The 12,797-nt window shown below is 34.1% G+C and overlaps 4 protein-coding genes and 2 non-coding genes across 6 annotated transcripts in view; 4 read left to right on the top strand and 2 right to left on the bottom strand.

Moving 5' to 3' along the window:
• Window positions 1–517: 517 nt before the first annotated feature.
• Window positions 518–12,797, top strand: part of LOC125831618 (E3 ubiquitin-protein ligase BOI-like) — a 236,953-nt gene continuing 224,673 nt past the window's right edge. The window contains exon 1 of the mRNA XM_049510787.1: window positions 518–523. The gene's annotated coding sequence lies outside the window, so the exon portion shown is untranslated. The remainder of the gene's footprint in view (window positions 524–12,797) is intronic.
• Window positions 3,519–4,081, bottom strand: LOC125831650 (late embryogenesis abundant protein 6-like). The gene is made up of 2 exons (XM_049510823.1): window positions 3,977–4,081; window positions 3,519–3,818 (listed from the first exon to the last, which is right to left on the bottom strand). The coding sequence occupies exons 1-2, from the start codon at window positions 4,061–4,063 to the stop codon at window positions 3,519–3,521; spliced, it is 387 nt and encodes a 128-aa protein (XP_049366780.1). The 5' UTR covers window positions 4,064–4,081.
• TRNAS-AGA (transfer RNA serine (anticodon AGA)) lies at window positions 4,398–4,479 on the top strand. The gene has a single exon. It is a non-coding gene; the product is annotated as a tRNA-Ser (tRNA).
• Window positions 6,226–9,206, top strand: LOC125831597 (aluminum-activated malate transporter 12-like). Its single transcript, XM_049510766.1, has 6 exons — window positions 6,226–6,511; window positions 6,883–7,023; window positions 7,125–7,397; window positions 7,512–7,651; window positions 7,759–7,893; window positions 8,601–9,206. Exons 1-6 carry the CDS (start codon window positions 6,244–6,246, stop codon window positions 9,204–9,206), a joined length of 1,563 nt encoding a protein of 520 aa, XP_049366723.1. The 5' UTR covers window positions 6,226–6,243.
• Window positions 9,523–9,594, bottom strand: TRNAC-GCA (transfer RNA cysteine (anticodon GCA)). Its single transcript has one exon. It is a non-coding gene; the product is annotated as a tRNA-Cys (tRNA).
• On the top strand, window positions 10,055–11,432 carry LOC125831632 (uncharacterized). The gene is made up of 2 exons (XM_049510803.1): window positions 10,055–10,305; window positions 10,890–11,432. The coding sequence occupies exons 1-2, from the start codon at window positions 10,122–10,124 to the stop codon at window positions 11,405–11,407; spliced, it is 702 nt and encodes a 233-aa protein (XP_049366760.1). The 5' UTR covers window positions 10,055–10,121; the 3' UTR covers window positions 11,408–11,432.

The following is a 12,797-nucleotide window of genomic DNA, read 5'->3' as shown; positions in this document are numbered from 1 at the left end:
AACAATTCAACTCCTTGGTTACCTTACATACTGATAGTGAATTGTATTTAAATTCTGGTATGTGATACACATTTGTAATCACACTTCTTGAAGATATGTGACATAACCATGTATGAGACACATATGATACTTCTCCAGTTGGTAAGTATACAGGTTTTGGCTCTTTGATCTTAACAATAGACTCATCAGTAAGCATATTTATATTTGACACCATATGATTAGATGCTCATGTATCTATGATCCCGACCTGGTTATTTTTAGAAACCAACAAGGCTTTACCTGCAGTATTGACCTGAGTTTCATGAGCATGAGTTATATCTTCTGTTTTTTACCCACATCCTTGATTCTGCTTTAGCATTTGCAGAATTTGATGATACAGATCTTTAGTGAAATTGCACCCTTGCAACTGATTTGAACATTCCTCTATGTTGCTCATATGGTTCTTCACAGGCACAATAGTATTATTTCCATAGTTGAAAGATACTTCATCAGACACATTCTCATAACCACCCTTTCTTGTGTTGTTAAATTCATTTCCAACCATATACGCTTCATTTCATGTACTATTACTCACTTTTCTTTTAGACTTGAGCTTATAACATTGATGCTTAGTGTGTCCCTTGCATCTGCAAAAGTCACACACAACTAAAAAATTCTTCTTGAATTTGTTAAACCCTTGTGCACTAGGACCTCCTCCAGTTCTTGAATACATTGCCAGAGGATCCACTCCAGAACCACTTATAAAACTTAACCATGTACTCAACCTACTAGATGTCATCTTTTGACATTCATCACTTACTATCATAGCATATGCTTGATTCACTGGAAGAATGGGACTCATCAACAAGATCTGACTTCTAGCCTGTCCAAACGACTCATTCAGTCCCATCAAAAACTGATACAACTTTTGTCTATTTAGATGATCCACAAACCCTCTTGCTTTTTCACAATTACATCCAGGAGGTGGCACCAAGGCCTCAAATTCATCCCACAGGGTTTTAAGCTTTGTAAAATATGCTGACACAGAATCAGTGCCCTATTGTAATATTGCTATTTCTTTGTGTAGACTGAAGGTTCTTGATCCATCTAAATGATCAAATCTTTCTTTTAAGTCATTCCACACACTCTAAGCTGATGATGCAAATGCGACTCCTCCTAACAAACTTTTAGACACTGAATTTAGAAGCCATGAGAGAACGATGGCATTAACCCTCCCCCACTGACCTCTTAGTTCTGCACTCACATCATCTTGTTTACAAGATCCATCTACCAAACCAATTTTGTTTCTTCCAAGTAATGCCAACCTAATTTACCTACTCCACAAGGTATATTTCTTGATACCTATAAGTTGGAATGAGATCAGATTCACGCTGCTGATATCAGCAAGACTCAAGAACAGAGGATGATTATAATCAACCCCTTGACTCATCGACATAGCTGGAATGGATCTTGGATTTCCAGAAATTCCACCAACACTACTGTTCCAGTTGTCTGTCCACCAGTTACCCCTTGAGTCATGTTTGTAATCTTTCTTCTTCTTTAGATTGATTTCCAGAAGCTAAACAGACTTATCAAGACAAACATAATTCTCTAGATGAAACAAAATTCTCCAGATTCTGATCTTCATGACGAACAGAATTCTCCAGATGAAACAAAATTCTTCATATTATGATCAGACGTAATACACAGATGACTTCTTTAGACTTTTATCACCAACTCTGATACCATGAAGTTATACAAAATAGAAGGCAAAATGATTTAAGAAGATGAAGATCTTGATTATTATTGAATGACATTCACAACGCCTAATGACCTGTATTTATACAACTTGTTATTGACTAACTAACTTACTTAACCTTTTGTAACTAACTTCTTGAAAGTCCTTCTAACTAACTTCTTGAAGGTACTTCTAACTAACTTTCTTTTTTAACTCTCTCAATAATATTCCAAATTTTATTGAGACGGTCCTGACTAGACGAGGGTCACAACTGATTTCATTATAGTAAAAAAAAAATTCCCTAACATGTGCAAGGGAAATTGGTTAGAAAATTCCCTAACCAATTTTCTCATGTTTGGTTGGGTTAAATGTTTTGGAAAATATTTTCCAAATCAACTCATTTTCCTCAAATTTAAGGAAAATGACTTCCCTTCAAAACTTAAGGAAAACATTTTCCAAAACTCTCTTCCAACTTTCAATTAAAAAAAAAAAGTGTTGAAAAAATCAATTTATTTGGTCTCTATCCTCAAACCAGCGCCTCCAACCACCCCCAAAAAAAATAATTTAAAGTTTGTTTTTAAATTCAATATTTTTACCCCACCCTCACCCCTACCCCTACCCCCTACCACCACCCCTCCCAAAAAAATATTAAAAGTTGTTTTTAAAAGATATTTCTAATTTCAATTTTTTATTTTTTTACACCACCACCTCCTACCCTCGCCCCCCAGCCCCCTATCCCACCCCCTTCAAAAAAAAAAATTTAAGTTTATTTTTTTAATTTTTTTATTTATTTTTTCACCCTTAACCTCGACCCTCTACCCAGCCTCCACCCACCCCATCAGCCCCCCTACTCCCCAAAAAAAAATTTAAGTTTGTTTTCAAAAAATATTTTCGACTTCAAAATTTCATTTTTTTCACCCCTACCCTCGACCCTCCCACCCTACCAGCCCCCCACTCCCCAAAAAAATTTTAAGTTTGTTTTTAGAAAAATATTTTCGACTTCAAAATTTCATTTTTTTCACCCCACCCTCGATCCCCCACCCCCACGCACCCACCCACCCCGTACCAGCCCCCCAAAAAAAAAAATTAAGTTTGTTTTTAAAAAATATTTTCGACATCAAAATTTCATTTTTTTCACCCCTACCCTCGACCCCCTCCGCCCTACCAGCACCCCCACCCCCAAAAAAAAATTAAGTTTGTTTTTAAAAAATATTTTTAACTTTAATTTCAATTTTTCACCCCTACCCTCGACCCCCCATCCACGCCCTACCAGCCCCCCACCCCCCACCCACCTCCTACCAGCCCCCCACCCCCAAAAAAGTTTTAAGTTTGTTTTAAAAAGTATTTTTTACTTCAAAATTTCAATTTTTCACCCCTACCCTCGACCCCCCACCCACCCTCTACCAGCCCAGCCCCAGCCCCAAAAAAAAGTTAAGTTTGTTTTTAAAAAATATTTTCAATTTCAACAATTATTTTCTACTCTAGTAAAAAAAAAAAAAATTCAAAAACATTTTTCATTCATAAATCAAACACTAAAAAAAAATTTCGAAAAATATTTTCTACTCATTAACCAAACATGAGAAAATAAATCAAAAATCAACTTGTTTTCCAAGAAAACATTTTCTTCCTAACAAACACACCCGTAAGTCATATTCTTATCAATGGAGCTAATAGCTAGCTAAAAAACGAAAGGGCCTTCCTCCATTTATTCCAAAAGCAATCATTACAAAGAAAACAACTGAAATTACACACTAATCAACAAGCAACTATTACAGGATGCTGCTAAATATATGTCTCCAATTTAGATATGGCCATGCGAAGGAGGGTAACCTCCAAGAGGATAGGTTGGAGCAACGGTACCAGTAGTTGGAATGGTACTACCGACCACTGGATTTTGCTGGCCTTGATGAACACCAACCGTATGAGTACCGTGATGGTGGCCGTGAGGCCCTATAAGATGAGATTGCTTCGATTGCAGCGTCTCCGCTGCATGACGTGCTTTCGCTTGATGCAGCTCCATCTTTGCTTCTGCTTCTTTTGCTTTTCTCACCTCTTCTGCTATTCTTTTCTCTTCCCTTGTCCTTGCTACTGCTTTCTCTGCCTGTTATTAATTAACACGGCGAATATTTTACGCGGAATCGGATCCAGAATTTTGAGTTACTTTCTAGATATAATTCAAGTTCAGTAGATTTTAAACAAATTATTTGATCTATTAAACAAGTAAATAATAGAGTAGGTTGGAGTATATATTATTGTGACCTTTTCTTCGGCTTTGGCTTTGAGAATATCAACGTGCTCTTTACCAGCGGCAGCTGCGTTGCTTACTTTCTCCTTTACTGAGTGCATTTTCTTCTTTGTACTTGATTGGAATTTAGTAATTCATTAACTGAATATATATTGAAGATGTTCATTGCAGCGAAATTATAAATACGGTGCGTAAAGAAGCTTTCTAGCTACAGAAAGGCGGTTGGACTCTCTACGAGTGCTGCTACGTGTCTGTCATGCCAACTCCCAAGTCTTGTAAGCTGCCACATCGCCCTGCAAAGTCATTTTAATACATTTAATTTTTTTATTCAATAATATTTAAATCGCTAGGATTTATATGAAATATATCTAATTACGTGTGCCCATGTTTATGTAAACTCATTAATATATTATCTTCATTAATTAACATCATCAAGTGGTCGTGCCGGAGTGGTTATCGGGCATGACTAGAAATCATGTGGGCTTTGCCCGCGCAGGTTCGAATCCTGCCGACCACGTCTTTTTTTTTTTTTTTCCTATTTCTAATTTTTCGTACTTTTACTTTGATTATTCACGGCTTTTTAAAAATATTTTTTTCGTAAAAATGACATAAAATTAAGAAAATTTAATGAAGGATTAGAAAATCATGATGTGGATTTTTTCCTGTGTATAAAGAGATGTTTACATAACCAATAAACTATTAGAAAATTATATATTTTTCAAGTATTTATGATGATAAGCAAGTAAAATTACATTTCGCTTTCTAGGAGATAGGAATGAACAATATTTTAAGGGGGTGCCCAAATTAAAAGACACAAGCAATAAACTACTTGTAAATAGCTACATATTTTTGAAGTTATTTATGAAGATAGGTCAGTAAAATTATGTTTTTGTAGAAATGAGCAATTTCTTAAGGAGTGCGTCAAAGCTAAAAGTACCACCTTTTTTAAAACGTTCTATCAATACTTTTTATCTAATATCTAGATGCTTGAAATTCTATTTTTATGTTTTACAATGTTTTCTCTTCCTAAAACAACTTATCTAAATATTGATTTTAAATTGGCAGAAATTTAGTTTGTGAAGACAATTTTTTTTTTTTTTTTGGTGAATGAAAAACCAAGTACCGTATATATAACGAAAGTAATATATTGTGGCGCTAAAAAATTTGTGAGATAGTTTTTCTTAAATGTTAAAATTGGATAGACTTAAATTTAGTAAGAATATCTTATTCATTTATGATTTTTTTTAAGGGATCTGAAAAGAAAAGGGCAAATAATATGTGATGAAAGGAGTAATATTTATAAAAACATATTCATCATATTTTATATATAATAGAATTGAATTTCATTATTCATTGAATCCTATGAATGGCGTGAAATAACTTGAATTGGGGTGTCCCCTGCAATTTGAACCCATTGAAATTATTAGAGCGCAACACACCAAATTAGTTTGGTTTACCAACAGAGGCACCGCCTGTACTTGCTTATTTTGACACGTACCTTCATAATTTAATTAGCTGGTTTATAGATTAGCTGGCGTATTAGTCCAAGTAGTTTTGGTTTCTTTTGACTTAATTCAACTATCCTACGTCTTCCAAATGGACCTCTCATTCTTCATAATCATTTGATCTCATATTACATTATGAAGGTTAATTATTAGTTTGGTGTTTCTTTTACCAACATCAATCGTTTGGTAGGATATTGTATAAGAACAGTGTTGAATATTGTAGTGTATTAGTAATATTGGGCAGGAGGTTAGTAATGCAAAAATTAGTTATGTCGACATTATTTCTTATTAAATGTTTGGTCAAGTCTGATAAAAATAACATGCCGTGCATAATTTTAAAATAAATATTTATTTACAAAAATATCCGCTTCTAGAGTTGTAAAGGTGTTTGTGTCTCTAACCATGCCTATAGTAAAAACTCTTATATTGCTAATGCTATCTATTAATTATACATAGGGTAATATCAAAAAGGGTGTAATTAGTTATATATAGATTGACAAATTACATATCAAATAAGAGATTAATAATACCAAAACGAATACATATTAGATGTATTATTTCCTCTAATAGATACTGCCAAACTAACTCTAAGTAGGTAAACTTATCTTTCCACCAAATTCATTTTGCTTCTCTTTTTTTGACTTTATTAGGAAGCCTGTTAATCCACCTTCTATATAAAGTAACATATACCCTTCTTTCCATATATAAATAAAGGTGGGGTGGTACAAGATATTCCCAAAATTCCTGCAGCATAGCTAGTGGTTCATCTTTATGAAATGGAGGTTATGAGTGGAAAAAATAATTCTTTCTGCTTGAATAATGGTGATGTTGTGGAGAAAATAAAGAGGTTGGGAAGATTAACATGTAGAAAAATTTGGAAAGTAGGGAAAGAAGATAAAAGAAGGGTTATTCACTCACTAAAAGTTGGAATCTCCTTGTCATTGGTCTCCTTGTTATATTTAATGGAGCCATTGTTCAAAGGCATCGGAGAAAATGCTATTTGGGCTGTCATGACTGTGGTGGTTGTTCTTGAATTCACAACAGGTAATGTGCTTTAGATCTTATGCTAGATCTCTCTAGAAGTTTTTTAATTTATATCGTCAGTGTAAAGAATTTTTATACTATCAGGTCAGTCAAACATATTTACAAGTAAATCTTTAGACATGTAGCATGCTACAACATGAGGTAAAGATAATCTGATAGAAATTGAAGTACTTTTTATTTTTGTTTCGTGTGATGATGGCTTGGATTGAATTTAAGAGGAAAATATGGACGGTGAGGATTCTTTAAATCGATTTTAACTTGTTTGAGATTGAAGTGCTCATATTTTAAATTTCCATATTGTTGTTTAAGTATATGAATGGACAAGTGTTTTTTATTTATGTAATTTATTTTGTAATTTTTTGGATATATAGGGGCAACATTATATAAAGGGCTGAATAGAGGACTAGGGACACTATTAGCAGGATTATTGGCTTTCTTGATCGAACGTATTGCCAATGAATCTGGCCACATATTTCATGCTGCTTTCATTGGGACCGCAGTTTTTCTAGTTGGTAATAAGCTTTCACTTATTCAATTATCATTTATTTATTTTATGATTAATTTTCAATTGAATAAAAGTAGTGGATACATTATTTTTATTTCTATTCTTCAGGAGCCGTGACTACATACATGAGATTTTTCTCTCACATAAAGAAAAATTACGACTATGGTGTGGTGATATTCCTCTTGACGTTCAACTTGATCACAGTGTCAAGCTATCGTGTTGATAGCGTGTTGAAGATCGCGCATGAGCGATTTTACACCATAGCCATTGGATGTGGTATCTGTCTCCTCATGAGCCTATTTATATTTCCAATTTGGTCAGGAGAAGACCTCCATTTATCGACTGTTGCCAAGTTCGAAGGCTTAGCAAAATCAATAGAAGGTAGGGAAAATTTATTAGATGGAACAAACACAATAAATTTTCTATAATTATCAACTTAAATATTCATGTAACATAGAAGATTGATGAGATTTTTCAACTAATTAAACCTTGCAGTTTGCATTAACGAGTATTTTAGCGACGGTATTATTAATCAGCAAGAGGAAAAAGTGAGAAACTATTCAATGGAAATGGAGGATCCCATTTACAAAGGTTACAAGGCTGTTTTAGATTCCAAATCATCTGATGAAACTTTGGTAAGCTATATATCCAGAATTAATTAATTATCTGAGTCTTGTACTATTTAATGTAGTTATTAGAATTAATCAAATTAGAAAATTAAATCAAATGTGAATTGGATTAGGCACTATATGCAAGCTGGGAGCCAAGATATTTAAGAAGTTGTTCCTGGCAGCAATATGTTAAATTGGGGACTGTTCTTCGCCATTTTGGATACACAATAGTAGCTCTACATGGATGCCTGCAAACTGAAATTAAGGTAATTAATTATTATTATTTTGTGGGGTTGGGGGTGCGCCATCTCTTTAGGCTTCTAGTGCTAGAAAATCGTGTGTACCCAATGATCTTGAAAATGTGTGGTCTTGTTTGACCCCTACTTGCCTTATGGAGAAACGTTCAAGATCAGAAGTCAAAACTTGTTCAATTTGGTGTTTTGCACATAAGATGTAAGTAGGGTTAAAAATTCAAGACCAGTCAAAACTATTCTCGTAAATCAGATAGACCTATTAATTTAAAAAATTATATATCCTTTTAGCTCTAGAGAATACCTCAACAAAAAAGTTGCCACATTTAGAAATCTGTTTAAATTTTGTGTTCTTTAAGTCAACAAGTACAACATGTTACATGTGATGCCTAATCTTTGTGCTCACTAAGTCAACAAGAGCAATGTGTGATGCTACTAGCTTCTGAAGAAGGCTAAACATACAAACAGTTAGAATCTAGCTACCTAGAAATCTAAAGAGTTTTTTATGCAATAAATTGTTTTCTAGATTTAGAAATACATTGGAAAAAATTTTCTACCTAAAATGTTGCATACACTCTATGTACACCAGATCCCTCTATATTAAAATTATATATACATGTTAAATTATATATATCTAACGTGTTAGATCTCTAGATTAAATTAAATGTAATTTTTTTGTTACTTTCTTAATTAAATGTGTTTCTTGATAACTATTTTTGTAGACTCCTCAATCAGTTCGAGTACTATTCAAAGATCCATGCAATCGACTTGCCAGAGAAATGACAAAGACGCTAAAGGAACTAGGGGATAGCATACGAAATCGTCGTAAATACTGCCCAGAAATCCCATCTAACCATGTCCATGAAGCCTTACAAGACCTCATCGACGTATTAAAATCCCAACCAAGACTCTTTCTTAGCACTAATAGTAATACAAACATACTATTAGCCTTAGCAACATTAGCCACTAGGCAAAAATCTGGTAAAGATTTTTTACTCTCTTTACCAAGTGTAAATAATGACGATCCTGCTCGTCTTGGACTTAGCCATGTGTTGAAAGAGGGTGATAAAAAGATTTTGAGGCCCACATTAAGCAAGAATGGCATTACTAGCTTGGAATTTTTGGAGGCCCTGCCATTTGCAGCCTTTGCATCTTTGTTAGTTGAGACAGTTGCAAGACTTGATCTTGTTATTGAACAAGTTGTAGAATTGGGAAAGGTAGCTCAATTTAAGGAATTTAGTCATGATGATGTGGTTATTAATGTAAGTTGTGATAATAATCCTAGAGTGGAAAGTGAGTTCCCCTCCTCCCATACAGCAGCAGATTGAGTACTCTAGACTTTAGTGGCTACGTTTTTTCAGTAGTCAAATGATATATATACATTAGTTAGTGATGAGGATATTTTATACGTATTTAATTATTTTCATTATAAATGATATACTACTTACTTACAATTTTATATACCATGTTCAAAATTAAATTATGTACATGACTACATGTGATGAGTTGTTAATCTTATGCTCAAGTAGGTGATACGATATTCCCTACCTAATTTGAATAGCAACAAAGAGATCGGAAAAAGAAAAAAAAAAAGACATTAGAGAAGAGAATCATAATTTCCTAAAAATAATAAAGATAGGCAGAAGGGCCCAACCGGGTTCGAACCGGTGACCTCTTGATCTGCAGTCAAATGCTCTACCACTGAGCTATGGACCCCTTGATGTTGTTTATCGATTTAACTACTAAAAATTATAAACTTAAGTTGAAAGATATTTGGACTGAAACTGGAAATAAGTAACACTCCACCGTTTCAAAAAGAATGACTTAGTTTGACTTCATACGGAATTTGAATAATAAGACTTTTTAATCTTGTGATTTTAAATTAAAGTTATGTCAAATGTATCAAAATGTCCTTTAATCTTTTGCCTTAAACATGTCACGCTATATTAAAGTGTTGTCAGAAAAGAAAAAGAGTCATTCTTTTTTAAGCCGACTAAGAAGGAAAATGTATGTTATTTAAAAATAAGATCATGATGTAAAACTAACATAAAAGTACTAGAAAAATAAAAAGATTTCATTTTTTTTTTTAAAATGACAATGTTTTTATTATCTGATATAATGAATTAATTTATAAGTTAAAAGGTAGAGGCACACAAGTTTCAAATTTCGTATAGTGTGAGGATAAGATTATGTATGAAGAGAAATAGAAGTGAGGGAAGGAGAGTGGTCACTCTGCTTCAGCCATGAGTTGTTCCATAGCAATACTAAATTCTATATCCACTCCTTATTTTAATAAATGTTGTACAAGAAGCTTATTTAACTGGAATTTTGGGAAAAATAACAAGACTGATGATAAGCCACAATTTACATATCATGATCTTGATCTCCCTTTTCCTCCTTCCCTCCTCACCAAAACATTCTTGAAAGGTACTTCTTTTCCTTCTCTTTTACATGATAAAGAAATGAAAAAAAACAACACTCAGAGGCGGATCCAGAATTTAGACGTTGTGGATTCTTGAAATATATATCTAACCAAAGGTGGAACCAATGTTTTGAGTTTATTATATGTTATGAATTCTAAAAAAAAGTACCTTATTGGGTTCCGGATAAGTTATTTATACATATTAAGTGAATTTCTTAACGCAAATACAAGATTTCTACTAAAGCTATTGAGTTATGTCGAACTTGTAGCTTTCTCTCTAGCTCTGTCCTTGTATCTAATACTATCTATACTTAATTTTGGTGTGCTCGTACATTTATATTAATAGTGGTGGATGTTGCCTGAATGCTGCTGGTTCATCCAAGTTCAGTATTGTTGGCATGGAAAATAGATATTATAGTGAGTTCAGTATTAAGAATTGTAATGGTTGAGTCCATCAAGTTAATATATATAGTGTTTGACATCAAAACATTGAGTTCTGTTGAATTCGCGATCCTATTGTTAGATCTTCCACTGACAAGAGCTTATGTATGTTCTTTAATTTTTATTTTGGGTGATGATCGATATGCAGGAAGGGAACTGAAATGCTGCTATAAGGCATCAGTGGATGGATTTAGTGCAACTGAATTCCATAACAGATCTGATTTCAAAGGACCATGTGTGATCATTGGTTACACAACAAAGGCCTTTAAGTTTGGAGCATTTAATCCAGAAGGCTACAGAAGCACAGATGATTATTACGACACTTTTGATGCATTTCTCTTTTATTGGGATGAAGATGTTGAAAAACCAATAATGTTGCCTAAAGTAGGGGGAAGTGGTGCTGCTCTATTTGATTATGCTAGAGGAGGTCCACAGTTTGGTGCTGATGGATTGCTCATTGGTCCTCCATTGGCTCCTGTCATGGGTGGATTTGCTGGACCTGATACGAATTCTGGGGTTGGTGATTTAAGGCAAGCTAAGTCAAGATTGGGACTTTCTTATGCTAAAAGGCCTGATGGTAAAGAATCATTGTTTGGAGATGAGTCTAAGGCTGTTATTGATGAAGTTCTTGTGTTTTGTAGTCCTCAAATTGCTAGCTTATATTGATTCTTCTTGTTTTCCATGAAGTTTTCGGTCTTTTTGGCAAAAATGGATGTCAAAACTAATTAAAAGTCTTAGTGATGGAAGTGACTAGAAAAATATGAATTAATATACTAGGTCATAAAATGAAGGGAATCCTTGGAGCAATGGTAAAGTTGTCCTTGTGTGACCTATAGGTCACAGATTCGAGCGATGGAATCAGCCACTGACCCTTTGACTGTAGCCCTTCCCTGATCCCTGCATGAACGCGGAATGCTTTGTGCACCATGCTACCTTTATATACCAGGTCATAAGATGTAGCAATGTAAATTTCACATTTTTTGTACAGAGATGGCTGCAATAGATTCTCTGTTCTGTGTTTCTCCCAAATTTAATTTCTCAAGTTATTCAACTCAAGAATGAATTGAGTGACTCTATACAGATAGAAATGGTCTATATTCACCCCTGCTGTGAACTAGCAGCTAAGTCAGTAGCTAATTTGGAGATATGTGTTCTTTTGGTTTGCTATGTTCCCAGTTTGCTACTGATGGAGATGTTTACTATTTACTGTAAATAATTATATTGCCATCATTCTTCAATGGGACCAACTAGTGGAGCATTATTTTAAAGCACGGGCCAAAAAGAGTACATTAAAGAAAACATAGAAGAGTACATTAAAGAAAACATAGATGAGTCCAAAAAGGAGATCTAGATTTATTGAGAGACTATTTGCTTAATGATAAAGGGGCGACACGCTTCGTTGATTCCTCTCTAGCTATCTACCTATGGTATTATGTCTGAACTAATAGGGGGCGGGAAAGACGAATGGTTAATCAGTTAGTGTACCTATCTTTCTTTCTCTTTTTGAGTTAATGGCTTCTGATCTTTTGATTACACTTTTCTAAAGCTTTGTTAATGTTAGGAGGAATAGTTTGGAGGACATCTTTTGAAGTTGAGTTCAAGGAGGTATAAAGTAGCAATTGATTGATTCTCACTTTTATGTGGCTTGCTTTTGTATTTCTTCTTGATTGGTTTATCAACTTCATCAGTTAAGTTACCTTGATTCCTTCCAGCATCAGATGTTTCCGAGGCAAGAAATAATTACTGTTTAATCTTGAGAATATCATTATATATGAATTACTGTCATGAGCACGTACTGAATATGACTGAAAACTTTTACCTTCCTCTCTATTAGTCAAAGAACAGTGTGATTAGTCAGGCCAGTGGGTTTCAGATAAGGGGTGCCTTATGAAAAATGGGTTTCATCAACACCCCTGAAGGTGTTACTGACACATCTGGTGTGGAAATAGACCTTCAATTTCCCAATATGTGGGCAACTGCTCATTACCTCTTCGTTTGCATTTGCCGTCTTGCTAGATTTTATTTTGTTGTGCCTAAGAAAATGATACAAAGTTCA

This window comes from Solanum verrucosum, unplaced genomic scaffold (genome assembly GCF_900185275.1).
Source record: "Solanum verrucosum unplaced genomic scaffold, falcon-dt-bn FXZP01000049.1, whole genome shotgun sequence".
Classification (NCBI taxonomy): domain Eukaryota; kingdom Viridiplantae; phylum Streptophyta; class Magnoliopsida; order Solanales; family Solanaceae; genus Solanum; species Solanum verrucosum.
This window is presented reverse-complemented; position numbering and strand designations above follow the sequence as displayed.

Bases quoted from the DNA above. Each gene is read 5' to 3' on its own strand.
- LOC125831632 (XM_049510803.1), top strand. From the start codon at position 10,122: ATGAGTTGTTCCATAGCAATACTAAATTCTATATCCACTCCTTATTTT. The intron at 10,306-10,889 runs GTACTTCTTTTC...ATCGATATGCAG, and splicing joins CACCAAAACATTCTTGAAAG to GAAGGGAACTGAAATGCTGC.
- LOC125831597 (XM_049510766.1), top strand. From the start codon at position 6,244: ATGGAGGTTATGAGTGGAAAAAATAATTCTTTCTGCTTGAATAATGGT. The intron at 7,024-7,124 runs GTAATAAGCTTT...TCTATTCTTCAG, and splicing joins GACCGCAGTTTTTCTAGTTG to GAGCCGTGACTACATACATG. The intron at 7,398-7,511 runs GTAGGGAAAATT...TAAACCTTGCAG, and splicing joins CTTAGCAAAATCAATAGAAG to TTTGCATTAACGAGTATTTT.
- LOC125831650 (XM_049510823.1), bottom strand. From the start codon at position 4,063: ATGCACTCAGTAAAGGAGAAAGTAAGCAACGCAGCTGCCGCTGGTAAA. The intron at 3,819-3,976 runs GTCACAATAATA...AATTAATAACAG, and splicing joins AAGCCAAAGCCGAAGAAAAG to GCAGAGAAAGCAGTAGCAAG.